We start from the raw sequence: 21830 nt of genomic DNA, 5'->3' as shown, positions 1-21830 counted from the left end.
TCTATCCAATTTTAATCTCTCTTATAAAACATTATGCATGTGAATAGTGTTATTGTCAATCTTGGCTGTTTTGTCTTTGCACATATTTTTTGAAGGATTTTTTTTCTGGCTGATATGTCCTGTGAATTTGTAATACTATCTCACATTTGCACTAAAATGAAGCATTCTAACAAAAACAGATAAAAGATATTATACCAAGAGGACAATCAAAACCATAATGGGATAAAAAACATACAACACCATGAAGAAAAGGATAAAGATAAGAAAAAAATAGTCCAGAAAACACTACACAGAAAAAAATAGATTGAGTAACACTAATCCTGGGCCTGCCAACAATGTTGAAAATCAGTCGTAAATATAGAAGAGTAGGCAGTACTTGCTCATTGTTAAAAATACCAAACTTTTCATACCACTATGCTATAATATTTCATTCAATTATTTCATGTTCAGATAGCAGAACAAAAAGACATAGAATGTGTACACAGTGCCCTACATGTATGGAGGGAGAGATTAAACCGGGTCATAGCTAGGCGATGCTATCATCTATTGTTAGCTCGTAGAGGTGTTAGGAAATGGAGACAATTTGTGACCAGAAAAAAGATGGAAAGGAAAATAGATGAAGAGAAAATGGACAGAGCTGTTAATCATCACAACAGAAAGATATGGTATGTAGTGAAGAGGTCAATTACTCAAATTCAAAAATTTTCATTTATAAAAGAAAAATTTGTTATTCCACTGATAATTTTACTTTGGATTCATTTGTGGTCTTAAGTATCAATTCTAATGTATCATTCTGTGCCAGCGTCTTTTCCAACTGCTAATCTAAAGACCAGTATTCAAAACTTTGCAAATACTTACTAGTCCAAATAAAGTTTTACTACTCTGGGGAATCAGACTAGTGGCCAATGGATCAGACTGATAGCCACCTACAATACCATGATTCATATTAAATATTCCTTTGGACTTTCTTTTAAAGTTCTCAGTTGCTTAAAACCTATTAAAAATTGCATTAAATTCTGTATTTTTAGTTCGATAGCCATGGAAGCCTGGTTGGATGAAATGAAAGTTGTACATCATATACAGTACCGTAAAAAGAAACTTCTACAGAAATTTGGGTCTCTTTGGAAGTACAGAGTCGATTTGATATACACAGCCAAATGTGTGGTAAGTAATTTATAAAGAGTAGTCTTTGATAAAGAAATTTTTTAACGTGAGGGATCAAGGTAAAAAAAACTTTAGGCAAACACTGTAATTATTTGTTAAAATAAAGAAAACAATCTTGGCAGCAACTTCTAAATCTGTATGCAAAAAAACCCATATTTTTAATAACATCAATGTCAGGATCACCAATACCAGAGAGGGTATATATGCTATGATTCAGAAAGATGTTTTTTTATTCTTTTTTATAATAAGGAGATGTGGTATCCTTGCAGGCAGTATGTTGTGAACTGAATGTATTTCAAATAAAACCAATACATATTTCTATTGTTTGTGTTGCCTTTTGGTAATTTTTGATGTCCCAGCTAGACACATTATGTTTTTCAGTCTGTTCGTCAGTCTGTCCAGCTTCAGGTTAAAGTTTTTGGTCAAGGTAGTTTCTGATGAAGTTGAAGTCCAATCAACTTGAAACTTAACACACATGTTCTCTATTATATGGTCTTTCTGATTTTAAAGCCAAATTAGAGTTTTGTCCCAAGGTCCACTGAACATAAAAAAGTATAGTGTGAGTGGGGCATCTGTGCATTGGGGACTTATTCTTGATTTATTTGTCTCATATAGCAATCTTGTATGAGTGCACTGTGCTATATTCTAAAAAAGTTTTATTCCATTGTAGGAAAGTGAGAATTTGATGAAGTCAGCATGGAGAAGATGGCGAGTGGAGTATGCTAAAACAATGCCTTTGACAAAAATAGATAATTTTGAGACCAAACATTTAAAATCCACAGTAAGTCCATTGGTTTTTTAATCATGGTTAGGCCAAACAAAAAAGTATGTGTGTTTACTGTCACATGCTGAAAAAAATAGGGTGGGAAGGTAGGGATTTTTTTTTTATTTTTTTTATTTGAGTCTATGGGAGCACCACTGTGCCTTTAACAGTGCTTTATCAAAAATGGCCAAAACATATTAAGTAGGTAGGGGTACAGTGAACACACACACTTTTTACATTTGGCCTTAAAAATATGTTTTCTTCGTCTTTCAAATGCTTTCTCTCCACAATTTTAAGATGACCTCAATATATTCTGATTTTATTTATTAAAACTGTAGAGTGATTCTGAAGTTTTTGGTGCTGATGGGGATCTCTTCCATTATGCTATTTCATACCTAAAAATGTAAAATTACAATTCTCATTGATGATTCATTTATGTTTCATATATTTGAGAAACAGAAATCCTGATTGGGTTCATTTTTTATCTCATGGAGCTTAATATTTAACTCATTTAAGATTCACAGGATCTTTAGTGCGGTGACTGAAGGCAGATTTTTTTTTAATTTAATCTCCCCACCGAACACACACCTACATAATATATCATTGGAAAGAGGAAATCGTGTACTATAATAATATGCCTGTCGTCAGGACTTATTATGGTCAAATTTCTTTTAAATTGAGGTAAAAGGTTATATGTAAAAATTTGTAAAAAAATGGGAGGGTTTCAATTTTGACATTTGTTGCTATTTCAAACTCTACCTAAATACAAACGATACTGTTTTGGCTTAAGTAATGTTTGTTATTATACATAAACCTTAATCAATGAGATTTTTTTATCAAAAAAAATCCTAAAACGACGTTTTATAAACAAAACTTCAAAAATCAAGTTTTCAACCTATTAAATGTTTAGAGCACCTTAACCTTATGAAAAATATCAATTTCAGGTAAAAATCAAGTGTCATGCAAGACAATACTTTAAAATTATTTTTTAAACTATCATAGTAGGTGAGGTATCAAACCAAAGCCATATAACACTACAGTAAAATATGACCTGAAAATGAATTTGCGGATACTTTAGGTTTTTTTTATAGACTACTCGTTGCTTTTGGTTTTTTTTCTCACAATTATTACTGCTACCATAGTGTTACCTTTTGTTGTGTATTTAACTCTATCTATTACATTATAGGTTTTGTTGTCTCATTGGCACTCACACCACATCTGCCTTTATCTATTTGTAACTATATCCCCCCTTTTTTCCCTTGCAACGTACCACAAACTACAAAAGTATTCCATATATAAAAAAAAAGAAGATGTGATATGATTGCAAATGAGACCACTCTCCAAATGAGACCATATGAGACATAAAATAATTATAGGTCCCGTACGGGCTTCAACAATGAGTAAAATTCATACTGCATAGTCTTCAATTTCCGAAATGAATAATGTAAAACAAACAAACAATCTAACGGCCTGATTAATGTACAAAATAAATAAGAAAGAAACAAATATAGTATATAAAGACAAACGACAAACACTGCATTACCGTCTCGTGACTTGAAACAGACACATACAGATAGTGGTGGGGTTTAACTTTTTTAAGGGCACGCCAACACTCCCCTAACCTCGGGACTGGAACCGTGTGTACCAGTGCAACAAGCTTTATACCAAATTAACCGTTATCTCCATCATCTTCATTTTCATCAACCGTCACAAGACATGTTTTGATATTTCTACACATTTCACTCATGACCACAGGTCTGCACATGAAAGGTTCTGCTCAAAGCAAACACGTTATTTTGAGTTTTTCTTTACAAGTACAAATAAGGTATTGTAGGAAGTCCGAAGACATTTGTTCCTAATAATACCAGCTTCAAACCATCCCTATCAATTCATCCAAGATTTAACAGAGATCTAAAAGGGGGTTTAGGAAGGTGTGATGACATCCATATGCTTGTCTGCAAAGATGCTGGGGAAACATTATACGAGACGTACACACTATCTTGAATTCGCTCAATTTCATGGTTGTCAACACATTAGATAGCGTCGCATTTTACTTTAAGAAGCATTAAATCCATTGGAATTCAATGTTTTAAGAAGGTGTTTTGAACTAAACTCATGGTACATTTGTAAAGCCAATCCTAAATGAAAAGGAGTACAACAAAAACGTTTGCCTTAACAATTGCTTAGCATTTCCACAATTTCTCTGGTGCCATTTCCTGAGAATAGTCTTGGCTGTATGCATTTTCATTGAGTAACCATAGAATGAATTGCAATAAATACGAAGGCATTGACTGAATTAAGAAGGAAGAGACAATTCATCCGAAGTTGGGTAGTCTTCTTTAGAGTTTTGATGTCTTTTCTAAGTACACTTGCAGCGGAATGAAATATATGTCCGTTATTTGTGTCTATTACAGTTGACATTGAGGTTTTGAGGTCAGTTTTCAATTGAATAGAAGCTTATATGGCATCTTAAATAGTTATTTTTCTACTAAATATTATGTTATATTTGCCTTGAACTTGTTGAAGTTGTTTGACATCTGAATTTCTATAGAAATAAATGAGTTTAGACTGCATTTTACATGTAGAATATCTTAAATTAGAATCAGCGGGAAGAAATGATCTATATTTATCAAGTAACGATGTCATGAGGAATGACCATTAAATCGTTGTCAATAGCCAAAATAAAATTAGTAAAGGCAGTATCGTGTTCTGAGATATCTGCTTCCACGGGTTTGGATTTTTTTTTCTCGTTTTTAGCAAATAATTTGAAATGCAACCAAAATGACAGAGTTCTTGAAGTTTAAAAGATGGACGGGAAACTATTTCAACTTTAACTTTATCTGACACGGATAAAACATTTTTAATACGCTCATCTGATTCAAACTTGAGTATTTTTTTATCTCTCTAAAATGTTTTGTTGCAACAAAATATACGTCAAGCGCTCCAGTTCAACGACTGCATTCTAGAACGTGTACAAATACCCGAAACTGAGTGACAACAGTCAGATCGTCATTAAATATCAGACTAGAAGCTTTCTCGCTCTAAAAGGGGGAACAGATATGTTTATTTGTGTAAGTTTTGTAGCATGAACGATGATAAACTGCCTGCACAGAGTTCTTCAAATTAACAGGTATCGCATGAAACATATTGATGTTCACCTCATCCAATCTTTTATGCAATGCAGATACAAAAATCGACTTCCCTAAACTGGTAAATTGACTCAAAATTTCAATCGAGTTTTTTTTTGGCATATTATGCAGTGTATAAAATTTTACGACTTTTGTCTTTTCTTTGGACTTAATGGAGCAAGTTGCAAAGGACTTGACATATCACGGAATATTTACTGAAACTATCCGTCAATTATCTTGATTTTACAATAAGACTTTTCTGACAAAGTATATTTGATGTTTTATAACGAAAAAACATAGAATATAAACATATACAAACAAAGTATGTGGCATATATCAGTGCACTTTAATTGAAAATATGTGTATATAATAGCGAAAAAGGTAGTAATTTCATATATCATTTGAGAGCAAATTATTGACTAATACACAAAATGTGACGGAAGGCAAGTGATTGAGTTCCGTGTTGAAATTGAAGATTTTTACTCCATTCTTTTTCCATCGATTTCTTAAGGTTTTTTTCATATTTTGGTTTCTAAATTTTTATCACTTATTAGTTTTATCAAATACTATATGCTTAAAATATTATGGGATAATTTTTATTTCTACTATGAAGAAGGAACTAAAGTTTGAGTCTGAATTTACAATTAAAATTACCTCAATTTTAAATAGTCTAAACTGCGTAAATTTTATATATTAGAAGAAAATAAAATACTGAATAGAATATTTTGACATAAAAAAAATAGCTTCAGGAAAAACTATTTCAATTAAATGTAAGCACACATACACATTTTTTCATTTCGAAAAAGGGGGGTTGAAACTCTCCAATATACTACCAGTCATTAAAACGACTTTTTAGAAAAAAGTGACCGTACGAAATTCTGACGACAGGGCAAAAACTAAAGAAGACATATTTGTCTTTAAGTTAAGACCATTTTTAGCCGTGTGTTATTTGGGGAGATTAAACTCGCGATCTAGACGACTTTTTACACTTCTGTCACCGCACTACTTGTCAAGGGTTATTTAATGCAACATATTTGTATTTTATGCATGTTTTTGTGTCTAAATCCTAATATTCCTTGTGTTTCATTATAGCATAACTAATCGAAAAATTCAAATAGAGAAAAATATTCAACGAGTGATCGAACAACACATTAATTCACCAATGGGAGTAGCGCATGAGTTAATTATTAGTGTTGTTCGGTCACGAGTTGAATATTTTTCGATATTTGAATTCTTTAATTAGTTATTCTTTTTATTACATTGGCAAATGGCTTTTTTTAAAGTAATTAATGTAGAACATGTAAGGAACTATATCTTTTTTCTATGCATTCACAATTTGTTTTGATCCGCCCTAATCGAAGTTTTGACAACGCCTATTATTGTATGACGTCAGAGAGTGAAATAACCACGTTTATTTCACATGTGAAATTTTCGGATTTTATTTAACTCAGAAATCAATGTTATTCATTGCAACCAATGAAATAATTTAGATTATAAAAAATATTATTCTGATTTTCATATCTTCAAAAATTAACCAAAATCATTTGATTTTTTTTTTAACCTTTATTCAGCTTTTAATTATTTAAATTTTTAGGTGTTTTATGCATGGAAGGACTGGTATTTGAGAAAAAAGAGGTCTAAGATTGCAATGAAAAGAAGTCCATCCCTAAATCATTTGCAGATGTCTAGGAGCTCATCATCAGAATCATTCTCAGCAAGACCATCACAGATTCCAATGCCTGTATTCAGAGACAATCACCAGGGAAATAGTTAATACACTGAGGTCCCGCATGAATCACCAGGGAAATAGTTAATACACTGCTGGGCGACATTAATCACCAGGGAAATAGTTAATACATTGCTGGGCGACATTAATCACTGAGGAAATAGTTAATACACTGAGGGCCGGCATTAATCACCAGGAAAATAGTTAAAACATTGCTGGGCGACATTAATCACCAGGGAAATAGTTAATACACTGCTGGGCGACATTAATCACCAGGGAAATAGTTAATACACTGCTGGGCGACATTAATCACCAGGGAAATAGTTAATATACTACTGGCTGGCTTGTACATTCAATCTGCTCATAAATCTGTTCATTTAACATAAAGTCTACGAGATGACTGGAACTAATAGTATAAGATTGAAATAATAAATGCATTTCTGGCTGGCTTGTATTTTCAATTATCTCATAAATATGTTCACATAATGTAAAGTTCAAGAGACAACTTGACTCGTAGGTTTGACAAAATTACTAGAACTATTAGTATAAGTTGAAAATCTAGTTATGTTTCTTGAGCAGACATTTCAACTTAATAGAAAACATAGACAGTTTGTTCGAACACTATTTACTAGATAGGTATTTCTAAAAGATGATAAATTTCAATTCCTGGAATTTATTTTGTAATTTAATTGAATTAATTAAAATGCAAACCAAACTATTGGTTAAAAAGACTTAAACTGACATTTTAGTGTGGTAAATGATCTCCCCAATTTCATATATGTGAGGTTTAATTCATTGTGAATTTGATTAATGGAAAGAAGAGTGGATAAGAAAAGAACAGAAAATATCTGGCTCAGTGAAAGGTCAAGGTTCTACTGATTGATATAGATATGTTTTTTACAAAATGAGTGAGGGAAAATATGATATTGAAAATTAACATATGAGCAACCTAGCATGGACTCTCTTGACCAGTTTTAGTGTGAATTTGTTTATGGTTCTACATGATTCATGTAAGAAAAAACTTAGAATACAATAGTATTATTTAGTATTACTGTTTTTAAAATTGTTATCCAAAATGCCAGTTTTATCTGGATTAAATTTTATAATGACAAGCACTCTTCCATATAAAACAAGCTAAACTTCTAAGGAAGGCATGAAAAACCTCTTATAGATGATGGGTGAAAATTTTTAGCTGAATTTTATTGTAAAAAATAGTCTTTTACCAATAAAAGTGGATACTTTAAAAAGATTTTGTGTATACATTCCTTAGGTGTGAATTATTGTGAATGGAGTACATTGTAGTACCAATATGTGATATTAAGTGCTAAGTAGTACAAACCACAACTTAAAGTTGTTAACATAGTGTGCCAAAATAAGTTTGGACAAAGTTGTCTCCCCTTGTCTGTGATATATTTTTAATACTTGCTCATAGCTGCTAAATATAAATTTAGAATTATAAATGTATAAAGAAATTTTGTTATGTTATTTGTAAATTTTTGATAATTTATTTTATTTATTATGTTAGATATTATTTTATTTATTAATTGAGTTTGTGATAGTCATATGCCATATATTATTATTTCATGCATTATTCAGGTTTTTATGGAGAACAATTTGTGATTGCTATAAGGAAATGTCTCTGAAAGGAGCTTATAAAGATAGTTTTAGTTTTCAGCATCAATCAAAATGTCTTTGACTGAAATCAACATATCAAATGGAATGCATTATGATAAAAATCATTTTTTTATTTGTTTTCTAAATTGAATTTGTGAAGTTTTATGACCTGCACTTATTTCAAAGTTTGATATGATTTTGAATTGTTTGCAATGCACTAGAAATGTGAAATAGTTTGAAATTTATAGCTTTTTAAGATTTCAAATGTTTAGGTTTTACTAAATGCACATTGGTATTTGATTGGTCAATATGAATACAATGTAATATTGTATGCAGGTTTACAGTGTGATAAACTGCTGACAATACATAATACTTGTATGCAAGTTGGTGCTTTTGAGATACTTATTGAAGAGAAAATAAAATTTAAAATTTAATAGTCTTTTTTCTGTTTGTTTTTTTCACAAAATGCCTGTGCCAAGTCAGGAATATGACAGTTGTTATCCATTCGTTTGATGTGTTTGAGCTTTTGATTTTGACAATTGATTAGGGACTTTCTGTTTTGTATTTCCTGAGAGTTAAGTGTTTTTGTGATTTCACTTTTTTTTGTAACCTTATTTAAACAAATTCAGTTTTCTAGGATTGATTAATTGTTACTTTCTTAAAGTCTTGAACATGTGAATTAACATTTGAAAGTAAATGTAGTTAAGTGCTGAAAGGATACAGCTTTTCTTCTTGTTCAACAAACACCAATTGAATTGGTATTCTTTTGATTCTAATCAAATATTATAAAAGATTAATTGATAAGGATGCTCTTTGACATAATGTATCAAACTTAAGAGTTATTGTAAGTTAGCCCATGAGACAACTATTCACCAGAAATCAAATGACATGTACGTAAAACTCTGTAAATAGTTATCAAAGGTACCAGGATTATAAGTTGATACTCCAGACGAGCGTTTTGTCTACATAGTATTCATCAGTGATGCACAGATCAAAATAGTTATAAAGCCAAACAAGTACATCATTGAAGAGCTTTGAAGACCCAAAATTACAAAAACTTGTGCCAAATATAAATCATGAACTAATTTCATTTATAAGGAAAATTCATATTATTATATGGTCAAATGGACTTTTCTAGATTCGACAGCAAAAACCCTTAGTTAAAAGTACACAGCCATGTCGGTGCTTTGTGAAGACGAGGATACGATTTTTGCAACTTAGAGACCAATTAAGAGTTTCGTGGTTGTCCTTTTGTAAGTCTAAAATTATACCCCCACCCTTATTTCCAGTGGCAATCCAAATATCCTGGCCTTTGTTCAGGTCGACATAACTTGCATGATCTACCATTTGTATTAATTGCCATTTATTACTTGTAAAAAGTGCAAACTGATTGTTACAAAAAAATAAGAATTCTGCAGAGTATGATGGTTTGGAATGAGTCTAAGTGAGACATGAAAAACAATTTGTGTTAATTTAAATCTTTTTCAATTTTTCTTTCCGATATATATATATATAAAAAGATTTCACACATTTATTCATCAGCTTAAGCAAACATTTAGGCCGGATAATTGGGTAATAATTTACTGTGGAATATAGCTGATAAAGGAAAAAGTTGATATAACGAATACTAATTTCATTTTTACCAATTCTAACATCAAACAATTTATCTGTGCACTAATGGGGTCACCATACAACAAGAAAAATACACAAAGTTGTCCACAAAAACAAAGAGGGTGAACACTTTTGGAAATACTTTTTTACAACAATAAAATGTAAATAGTTTTTGTAAACTTTTTTCACGGCTTGTCCAATGTTCTGACAGCCTTTTACCCAGGGTAATTTAAGTTTTAAAACTAATGCATGACCCCTTTGCTTTCTATGTTAAATTAATTAATAACAATCATTCATTGTAATTTTGTGTAAGGTTTTTGTAAATAAAGTCAGTCATTTCAAATACCTTAGCATTTGTTTTGTGCCAAATAAATCAACATACAAAAAAATGGAAAGTTCACAATTGGGAAGCTGAAATCATCTCATTAGTTGTAAAGTTTTGTTTTCTTCCGACCCTTATTGTCCATTTCTAAATATAAGTCAAGATATGAGGTAGACTGATCCGTATCTGTTGTATCCGTTATCTCTAGTTCGTTGAGATAAATGCGTTCAACATTGTAACCAAGGAAGCTATTAAACCAAGAATTCCAAATGGTGAAGTTGAAATCATCCCTTCATAAATTTTACGGACGCCATCACGAGTTGGTTGACCGTTATGGAATAACCGTTTCTTAGATTATATCGGATATGTTCCTTACGTCGTAACTACAATCCCCTTCCCTTCCATAAATGTGACCTACCGAATTAGACTATTTACCGGATTTTTTATAACTTGAGCAACACGACGGGTGCCACATGTGGAGCATAATCTAATTACTCTTCCGGGGCACCTGAGATCACCCCTAGTTTTTGGTGGGGTTCGTGTTGTTAATTATTTAGTTTTTTTTATGTTGTGTCATGTGTACTATTGTTTGACTGTTTGTCTTTTTCATTTTTAGCCATGGCCAGTTTATTTTCTATTTATGAACTTGACTGTCCCTCTGGTATCTTTCGTCCCTCTTTTACAGTAAATACACTCTAACTATCTTTCCTCTTGCAATAGTATTAACACATTCTTACTCTCAGTAACAATTATATTGCATGTCACCCCAAGCATACCGGCTACTAGACTGGTAACACCACCCGAAGCGTCCGAAATCAGTTTAATCAACCCAGTGTTTTTACAAAATCGAAGCAAAGATAACAGACTTTTGGAAGTCATGAGATTTTTCTCTGAGTTCAGTATTTTTGTGATTTTACGTACTTTTTGGTACCTTAATTTGTCTCTTTCTAAATGATTTACGAGATTTGGACATCGGTAAACTATTGCTGTCATTATTTATCATTTACTACGCCAGACAAAGGTCTTGTCTACACAAGACGCAGCAGTGGCTTCATAATTAAAACATTCGAAAACGGAATGAGTTACCAACTTGAAAACAAATTTTAAACTACTGTTATATCATACAAATGCCAGCTATGTATGGAGACATATATACATTTGTGTTTCAAATGTTTTTTATTTAATGACCAACAACGCACAGAAAATGACCATAACAAGGATATCAACCTCCATAGCAGGAGTGCTGACTACTGAGTTCCTGTTACTCTCCGTAAAAAAACAACCATCCGTGTCAGCAAAGGATTGTTCCTTAGTTTTTACATCAATCTTTTCTGTCACTTCGCAGTATAAGCTGTCTCGGAAAGACATCCGTATAGTATTTGCTTATCATCTGAGCTTTACAAAACATGACGTCAAATGATGCATGCAATGTAATGAAAGCGTGATATCTAGATATAACAGAGCAAATACGTATTTGTGACGTTACTACTTTTTCACATTCTATATCAAAAGAGTTGTTAGCATGCTTCTTTCCGATTTACCTGTTTACTAAATTTAGAAAAAAATAAGCTGTAGAGTATCGACAACTGTATGACTGGCGTATTTAACAAATAACATGATCATTGGATGAGTTAGGCTATTCTTCGAGATCCCTTTTGGTAAATAGCTCCATTCAATGTACATCATTAATGTAGGACTTTAGCATTCCAGATGGCGGCAAATCAAGTTAATCACTTCAGACGAACCAAATGGATTAAAAAGTAAAATCAGAAAAATACTGAACTTCGAGGAAAATTCAAAAGGAAAGTCCCTTATCAAATGTCAAAATCAAAAGCTCAAAAACATCAAACGAATGGATAACAACCGTCGTTTCCCCGACTTAGTACAGGCATTTTTGTTTTACGTAGAAAGTATTTCTTATGTATTTAGTGTGTTATTCAATTTACAACCTTTTGAAATAATGTGATAAATAAGAAATATCATAAATCTTATAATTTAAGCTCCCCATAATATATGGTATAATGGGCGTATTTTGCTAGTCTAAAGCTAATGTACTATAGATAAATGTTTTTGTATATAGCAAACTTTTTTGTTGTTGCCATAACGAAATTAGCTGTTGTTTACATAGCCCTTCCATTTAAAACTGCCAAAATATTATAAATATTTATCCCTTTAAACTTATTTATATTCCAAATTATGGTTAACCAAATAAAACCATTTGCTATGCCAAAACGATGTAATAATTTTAACGGTCTTAATTACGCAATACGTACTATATATAATACAATTTTAACGTGAATTATTAAGGTTCAAGGCAAACGGACAAAAATATCCATGTGTACACACCTTTAAACATGTGAGGCAAAATAATGGGAAACAACATAGTCACCCCATATACAAATTTATAGGGAATTTCCAAACTAGATTGAACCAGAAAAAGATCGAGAAGTTTCGATGTCAGATAAGATTTGTTAGATTTGCAAGCAAAAGGAAGATCTGCGCGAAAAAAGTGACTAGAATAAAAAAAATTCTGGAAGAATTAAAGAATGAAACAAGATGAAGGTAAATATTCAAACTCATTCATTCCGATTGAAAGAATCTGTAAATGCAATAACGAACTTTAATGTCATATTAAAAGGTGACTCATTCAAGACATGTGATTCAGGTGTGGTTAAAACTTTAACCTTTTAGGTATTTTGTTTTTTAATTATTATTTCATATTATTTACTTCAATGAATTTTACATTTTTTTTTTATTGATTTTTTCCCCCATTCAATCTTTAAAACTATAGCGTGATGATTTTGAAAATGAAATTGTTGTACATATATATCGTAAGTTTAACTTATATATATGTACAACAATTTCATTTTATAGTGGAAATCCAAGATCTATATATAGTAAGTTTAACTTATATATAGATCTTGGATTTCCACTATATTATTAATAGACTTTACTCAATGTTTTTAGTCATTTACTTTGCTACTGTATGCGATATACAGAAATGAATGTTAAACATGACAAGTATAAGATTTGTAAGTTGGTCTCCGGTAACCCTTTTTCTTTTCTACTAAAGAACAGAAAAATGAGAAAACTGATCCCAAATACGTTATTTATTTGAATTATATATTAATTCATTAGGATCGAAGGCATACATTCGTTGCTCCAAAGTGTTTCGTCTTATTAGATTCCAATGACTAAATATCATTCTGCATTTTGGCCAAACAAGTTGTTTAGATTAATTTTGTTATATTTTCCGACTCCTTTTTCAAAAATGCTGGAATTCTTTCAATCGAACTCTTAACATTATACTTAAATCGACAGCAAATATATTGGGTATGGAAGATTGAAAACGAAATGTAGATATTAATTGAGCGACCTAGTAGATTGTTATATTTTAACTTACATAAGCAACTTAAAAATGTATTAATTTATTAGAGTTAATATGACAAATCCGTTTTTAATAAAAAAAAAAAAATCCCGCCTTTTATACGTTTGATTTGTACGATATCATTTTATTCCATCTACTGTGAGAAGTCTCATTCCATCTATCCTAGTCTATAAATTAAATGTTATATACCTCGGAATTTTCTTCATTGAGTCTATTACCCACAACATACAGAGTTTATGCCAACAAACAGTCTGACAAGATTACCGGATTTGCCTCGTGTTTCCGTGAAGTGACACTTTTTACTAGATATGAAAACATATTCATCAAAGATACCAGTACACTAGGCATGCGTTTCGTTTATTTAAAAAATCACAAGTTGTTCTCCTATCAAAGTTATAAATGACGGAGTTGATGAGCACTGAAAAACAAAAAGTTGCAAAAAATGTTTGTCAAAACTTCATAACAAACATAATAGCTGACCGAATAAAGTACTACTGATTAAATAAATGTATTCATGATATAACAACAGTGAATTTTTGAAATTACTGTTTTGTTGTCTATCTCTTTTAGAATCAGAATATATCTCGCATGTTCCTCCTCTTGTGCATATTACCAGTGTTAGGCCTGGCAATGAACACGGATAAACAATGTCCAAAGAATTACATTGTGCGGTCATCCTGGAAGAACAAAACTGAACAAGATCATTATTGCTGTAAGAAGTTAGAGAAAAACTGTACAGCAGGTAGTTAACTCTTATTTCCGTAAATTTCATTAAAAGTTTTTTTTTATTCTATCTCAAGCTGTCAACGGACATGTTTTTCAATTGTTTTGGTTTAGCATTAATTGCCACATACATATTAATTTTTCAGAGATATTTGTTGTTATTAGTTGGCAGTGATAAATTATACGGCAATTTGCAATTTCAGACGAGTTGTCTTTTACTTGACATTCTTAAGCTTAGTATCTTCGGGACAAGATATTAGACGATTTAGTTAGGTTGAATAAGTTTTATTCTATACTTTCTTTTTGTAACTTTGTATTGTCGTGAATAATAACATAACTATTTTTTATCATCATATTTTTCAATTCTTGATAATATGTCTTTTGTGTTTAAGGATACTACGTGGAAAAATGCACCAGTGATTTTGGTGAAGATAAATGTATGAAGTGTATAGGTTCTACATGGTTAGCGGATGAGACCAATTCTGATAGTGTTCACCCTTGCACTAAGTACGATTCCTGTCCGATCGGTAAGTTTATACACACTTTCATTTATCATGATGATAAAGTTAAGCCCACTAATTTGTGTCTTTCTTGTTTCCTTCTGTAAGAACGATAATACTGGAGAAATGCACATATCAACCATAATTATTCGAAACCTTATACCCAAACATTTGACAATAAAAAATTAAATTCTTTAAAAAACATAGTCATTCTAATTTGGTATATTCACGGAAGTCTCTCCAATCAATAGAGATTTGATAAAGCTGTTATTGACCATTCATATTCGGGAACGTCTTTTGACATGAATTAATTGAATTTAAAAGGGTTGTTATAGACATGTGTGCGAATTTGCTAGAAGTCTTTTAGATAATTGTGACTTGGAAAAGCATCTGAGAAACCCTAATTCGGTAAGCATTATGCCCATTCTGCATTAAATTCCAAAAGGTTGTGATTCCAATTCAATTATAACTATTGAACAGCGATATACTACTGTTTCCTTTATTATCAACCTCCTTAAAGGCTTTTGAACCACAACTTGTAAAAAAATATATTTAAGTAAACATCTTAGATTGCTCCAGATTATACCAGTGCATGAACCTTGTTTCGTAAAAAGTTAAAAACGACAATTGCTGATAGTTTAAGTATCATTTTCTATTTTAACAAATGAACTATAAGCCAATGAGAAAACATTTGATTTGTTCTTTCAAAACTACAATTTAATTTTTGGCATTGTAAAGCATAGCATTCGATGATGAAGATCAAACCATTTTCTTGCCCCCCCCCCCTTTTTTTCTTTTTTTTTCTTTACCTCAATATTGAGTCTATTGATTTGATACTATTTAACTTTTGTAGAGTCTAAGAGAGTTGACTATTTGCCAAGATCTGGTTGTAGAGCTCCATGCATATGCGACACAGACAGAAACTACTTCGGATACAATGGCTGTAATTGTCAATTGTTTGAAGGTACATGTCCAACAGGAACTAGATTGACACTAAATGGTTCATGTGTAGATTCAAGGTAAGAAAACTTTGTGATCAGTTTTTTGTTGTTTGTTGGTGTGTAACCAATGAACACTTTATGAACTTAGAATAAAGATTAAACCTTCAATTTGTTTAAAAACATATTTATATGTTACCGAACATATCTTAAAATATGTTTTCTACACTACAAGTCAGCACTACGATATCAAAACTAGTCTTTTGTAGGACGTTGTCTCATTGGCAACCTTACAAAATTTATTTATTACGAATTAAATTGGCAGCCAAACGAACTGTGCAGCGAATATCTGTACCAGTTTTGTCAAATACTGATAACAAAGCTGTCGTATTTGTTTACCAATGGTAAAGATTATTTGAAAGGGATGTTTCAATAATTTAATTTTGGATGTAACGCGTCTTCTGGTTGGCTGACGTTATTTTGTTATCAGACCATAGACATAATTTAGTCATGTGACCGTGACGTCATCAACGTTTTTTCAAGGTTTTCAACGGTTCAAAATGGAATTTAGAATTAAATTATAAGAAATGACTGTAATATTTTTTCTGTCTATTCGAAATAACATAAAAAATGTGGTGCACACTGTTAAATAACCCGCTACGCGCGTTATTCAGTGTGCACCAAATTTTTTATGTTATTTCTTCATAGACAGAAAAAATATTACAGTCATTCCTTAATTATATGAATGATTATTAGTAGTATCATTATAAATACTTTTCTTTCAAGGGATGCACACCAATTCAACAATCTAAAACCACTTAAAGACGCAGTTGTGATACCATTTTCAAGACAAACAAACGATACAGGTAATTTTAACTTACATTTCTATCCTATAAGTTTAATAGTTAAAATAAATGTCATTGGCGTACCATTCATAAAGTAATAGTTACCTGCAGAAAAAATGCAAATAATTTGGAATGTTTGGAAATAAGGTATCTGTTTAAACCAATTTCTCTTGACTTTCAGCAAATCGTTTAGAAAACATACTGAAAATAACAAAATCACCATCAAAATCCACAAGGGTACGAAAATCTTGAATATCAGTAACTCTAGTCCCGTTATCATTTTTAGTTTGCTCTCATTGTTTATAATAGCAAAACCAGCCACCTTTAAAAAAAGGTTTCTCAATGCTTTCTACAGTTCTACTACAGTTGAGCAACATACTTTCGTCTTCATATACATACCATGCGGCTAAAGGTTAAACAAATTGCAAGCATGTTTAGGAAACAAACAAAACTTTACCAATTTTTTTTTCGATAATTTCAGGACATAAAGCAAAAAGTCATCCTGAAGAAAATGAATGGAAAATTGGGAGGTATGTAATTATATCTATATGACTGCTTCATAAAATTAGTTAATAACATAACAATTAATATATTATATACATGATATAATATAAAATTTGAGAACAAAATATAAAGATAGAATTCAGAGATCTGAGTGTTTTTTTATTTGTTAACTTAATGCTCATACATAAAGTCTTATGTAATTTCGAAAACAACTTTGAAGAATTTTATTAAAGTTACAATGAAGTTAAGCATCATTTATTTTAAGAAGCATATGCTATTTGTAGAGAACTATATGTCTTTCTGCAGGAAACAATTGTGAAAACATGAGATTTAGAGTACTTCTTTTTCATTTTATCAATTTGGAATACATTGTTCTAATGCACCACCTATGATGAAGGGAGAGGTTTTATTATTTTAATTTTTCTCTCATAGATGGGTTATAACGGTGGTAGCTGTGGTTAGCTTAGTTGTAATAATCTGTGCATGCAAAAAATAAGATGTGTTGGGAAAATGTAGAAAAGGTATTTATAATTCATATATCAATAATCCATTTTTACTTAAAAAGTTAAATAGCAAAAATACCGAACTCCAATGAAAATACAAAATGATAAGTCTCTTATCAAGTGGCAAATTCTTAAGCTGTTAAATAGTTTTTCATATTTCCCTATATTCTACGATTTTGAATTATTATACTTCTGACACCTGTTAATTTTCACTTTACTTTGTTTCGGCTTTTTTTATTTTTATATATTCGGTAAATAGTTATCAAAGGTACAAGGATTATAATTTAGTACGCCAGACGCGCGTTTTGTCTACATAAGACTCATCAGTGACGCTCATATCAAATTTTTTATAAAGCCAAGCAAGTACATAGTTGAAGAGCATTCTGGATCCAAAATTCCAAAAAGTTGTGGTAAAAAAGGATTCGTAGCAATTTATATTAAAAGTTTATCAAAATAAATAATTCAACGATGAATTTCTATGGCCCCGTAACAAAGTTGTCGGTGCCATATAGTTTTACCGTAATTCTGTTATCCTGAAATTCCGTAATTTCATAATTCCGAAATTCCGTCATTCCGTCATTCCGCAACATACTATTATACAGGTGTTTTTTCTAAACGCTTTCAGATATTGGCCTGATTTTTGATATGTGAGTTAACCATGATGAGTTACAGATCAAGTTTAAGTTTCGTTCCACTCCGCTAATTTTTACCGAAATTACGGGCTTTGGACTTTGATAAATTGTTGAAACTCACACTTATACGGACTTTTTCTCTAAACGCTTTCAGATATTGGGATAATTTTTGGCATGTGAGTTAACCAAGATGAGTGACAGATCAAGTTTAAGTTTTGTTCTGCTTGGCTAATTTTTTGCCGAAATTACGGGCTATGGACTTTGATAAATTGTTGAAAATCACAGTTAAACGGACTTTTTTTTCTAAACGCTTTCAGATATTGGGGCTGATTTTTGGTATGTGAGTTACAGATGATGAGTTACAGATCAAGTTTAAGTATTGTTTCACTCGGATAATTTTTGCCGTAATTTTGGGCTTTGGACTTTTATAAATTTTTGAAAAATCGCATTTATACGGACTTGTTTTCAAATACTTTCAGATATTGGGCTGATTTTTTGTATGTGAACTAACTATGAAGAGTTGCAGATCTAGTCTAAATTTCGTTTAGCTCCGCTAATTTTTGTCAAAATTGAGGGTTAACAACTTTGAAAATTGTTGAAAATCACAGTTATACAGACTTTTTTTTTATACGCCTCTAGATTTTCAGCTGATTTTTGAAATGTGAGACTACCATCATGTTTGTGTATAATTCACATTTGTAAATGAAATTGCAGATTTTTCAACATTTTGAGACGGGACCATTCGTGTCGCTTTGATACATCTAGTTTTAACTTAATAAATAATCTTTTCCAAAAGTGTATGTTTTTCTTACTTTATTGTAGACAAAGGACAAGATACTTCCTTAGATACAACTAAAGGAAACAACAAACCCTTGCTGTCTGACTCGGCAGACTCTGGAATATCTATTGGAGTTCAATCTTACTCATCAGAGTTACCAGATGTGAAGATAAATGTTGAGCAGGCAGAATGTCTATATACGACAAAAGCTCAAGATCACAAATCCTCATTTGAATGCGAAAGGAATGTGGCGCATATAAAACCATTTGAATATGAACTTGGTATGTTGGTAATGATACTAATGATTTTAGGCTTTTAACTTATACTGAAAATGTTATTACAAAACAATATAAACTATTTATGTGTAAACTGATATATTTGCGTGGTACAAATACAAACGTTAAATTATTATGTTATTGTGAAACAACTTAATCAAGCCAATATATTTACACAACAACAAGATGTATATAAGAAAGGTCAACGTAATTAGCATATCAGATTTTTGTTCATAGTATAAGAAAAGCTTATTTTTTTTAGTATCACACTGATTATTACAAAAATACTCGTAAAAATAAATCATCCTATCCAAATTCTTCACTTTCCCAGAAATGTACAATTCTGTTGGTTTTCTTGATAAAGTTATTCTAAGGGAAAAAATGTATGTGCACCCATGTTTCGAATATGCTCCATTCTGATTATCTCCATTCGCTTGTTAATGTCTGTCTGGACCATGGTTATTTGTATATTGGGTATCGGTGGTTGTGTTTTTTTTTCAATTTTTCTGTCAATATTTTTGTTTAGATATATCAGTTACCCTTTACGTGAAGTTAAACAAAATAATAACCATCGCTTTACCACCTATACAATATCAACTTAAAATTCAAAATTGCTATAATTTAAATTAAGGGATCGAATAACTTACCATTCAACATTATATGAAAAAAAGCAAATTGTTTGTTCATATTCTTACATTCTTGTATTCACAGAATCAGATTCAAACAAGGCTAATATTGAAATGTCATTGCCGACACAAGCCGGTACACCACTCGTTCAAGAACTTTTATATATCACACCCGATCATCTTCTACAACACGAAGTGCCTTTATCATCATCTACAGATCAAGAAAAGATGTTCACACCGTCCTCAACTCATAATATAGTTCAACAAAGACCTTTAGAAGAAGAAAATATACAATATCACGGGAATATGTATTCAGAATTTGTAAATGTTCAACATGACTTTGGTTCTACTCTAAGTAACTTAGATAGCAGTTGATTGTATAACAGATTAGATACTCATTATCATTTAAGAACTAAATTGATAATTGTACATATATGAAAATAAAATCATCTGAATAATTAGAAATGAGAAAATATGTACTAGGTTTTCATAAACTATATTAAACTTGTGCGTACTGTATGAATTAAATCACTTCAATTCTATTGCATTTCATTTCAATATATATTTAAACTTTTTTAATCATGTCTTTATTGTAAAGCCTTGTATGAATGAAATGCATATGATTTTTTTTTTAAAGGAACTATTACACACATATAAAAAAGAAGATGTGGTATGATTGCCAATGAGACAACTATCCACAAAAGACCAAAATGACACAGAAATTAACAACTACAGGTCACCATACGGCCTTCAACAATGAGCAAAGCCCATACCGCATAGTCGGCTATAAAAGGCTCCGATAAGACAATGTAAAACAATTCAAACGAGAAAACTAACGGCCTTATTTATGTAAAAAAATGCATTCATTTAGAAAATATGATGAAGTTACATTCCAACATAGTTTTAGGCATTTCATAAAGACGTACCACTGAGAGGAGCGAACTTTAAAAATGTTCCAATAGCTGCATGTTCTATAATGAAAAAGGAATATGAATTTATAGTCGAGAATTTCTCAGATAGTATTTTGCATCAATATTGTCTCAGATTCCAAAGAAAATTGACAGCAATGAAATGTCATATTATGGATAAGAATAAATGACGATTTTATGAATGTTTACAGTAAAGTAAGGCATACTCTATTTTATATTTTCATAAATATTGATTGTTGCTGAAGGTGTCTTGTGTTACACATAAAATTATTCATTTCGATATGTGTTTATTATTTTGTGAATGGAAATAAAGTCAAGGTTTATAATAGAAATAAATAAAATTTATCTTTTTAAAGATGTTATGTTGTTATTTAATAATTTGTCATTAAAAACAGTGGTTTTACAAGGTTGACAGCGGTTTTTTTTTCTCGAGGGATATTAATGGGAACATTCTGAGCCAAAAAGTAAAACTTAGGCATTGTCTTTAGTCATTTGATGTCAATTTACTGTTCTTCAAACTATCGATTTTTGATTGGTCTGCATGACAGAGTGACATTCCAAAAATTGTCTCCCGCTCAGCCATTGGATATAGTAAATTGTTTATCTCGTATTATACAATCATAAGCTGGCATTTATACGTGAAGTATAATAATAATATCAATGAACCTTTAGTTCCATGGCAAAGCAAAAACCATTTGCATTAGTGATTCCGTACACAACGTATCAGCAATAAATTCAAAACCACTTAAATCGTAATATGATACATGTGTAAATAAACTCATCATAGATACCAGGATCAAAATTTTATATTTACGCCTGACGCGCGTTTCGTCTTAAAAAGACTCGTCAGTGACTGTCGAA

The 21830-nt window shown here is 31.1% G+C and overlaps 2 protein-coding genes across 3 annotated transcripts in view; both read left to right on the top strand.

Annotated features, from left to right (window-relative positions):
• LOC139499879 (uncharacterized) overlaps positions 1–7516 on the top strand; it is a 65472-nt gene extending 57956 nt beyond the window's left edge. For both annotated transcript variants that reach the window (XM_071288453.1, XM_071288454.1), the window contains 4 exons: positions 451–665; positions 1029–1164; positions 1835–1945; positions 6650–7516. In XM_071288453.1, the coding sequence (XP_071144554.1) occupies positions 451–665; positions 1029–1164; positions 1835–1945; positions 6650–6829 (642 nt within the window). In that variant the 3' untranslated portion in view covers positions 6830–7516. The remainder of the gene's footprint in view (positions 1–450; positions 666–1028; positions 1165–1834; positions 1946–6649) is intronic.
• Positions 7517–12649: 5133 nt separating this feature from the next.
• Positions 12650–21324, top strand: LOC139499876 (uncharacterized). Its single transcript, XM_071288452.1, has 9 exons — positions 12650–12890; positions 14287–14458; positions 14832–14966; positions 15793–15958; positions 16664–16743; positions 17204–17252; positions 17659–17747; positions 19184–19420; positions 20126–21324. Exons 1-7 carry the CDS (start codon positions 12885–12887, stop codon positions 17720–17722), a joined length of 672 nt encoding a protein of 223 aa, XP_071144553.1. The 5' UTR covers positions 12650–12884; the 3' UTR covers positions 17723–17747; positions 19184–19420; positions 20126–21324.
• The last annotated feature ends 506 nt before the right edge of the window (positions 21325–21830 follow it).

This window comes from Mytilus edulis, chromosome 13, assembly GCF_963676685.1.
Source record: "Mytilus edulis chromosome 13, xbMytEdul2.2, whole genome shotgun sequence".
NCBI classification, from domain to species: Eukaryota; Metazoa; Mollusca; class Bivalvia; order Mytilida; family Mytilidae; genus Mytilus; species Mytilus edulis.
Note: the sequence above shows the minus strand (reverse complement) of the source record. Positions and strands in the feature narration are given on the sequence as shown.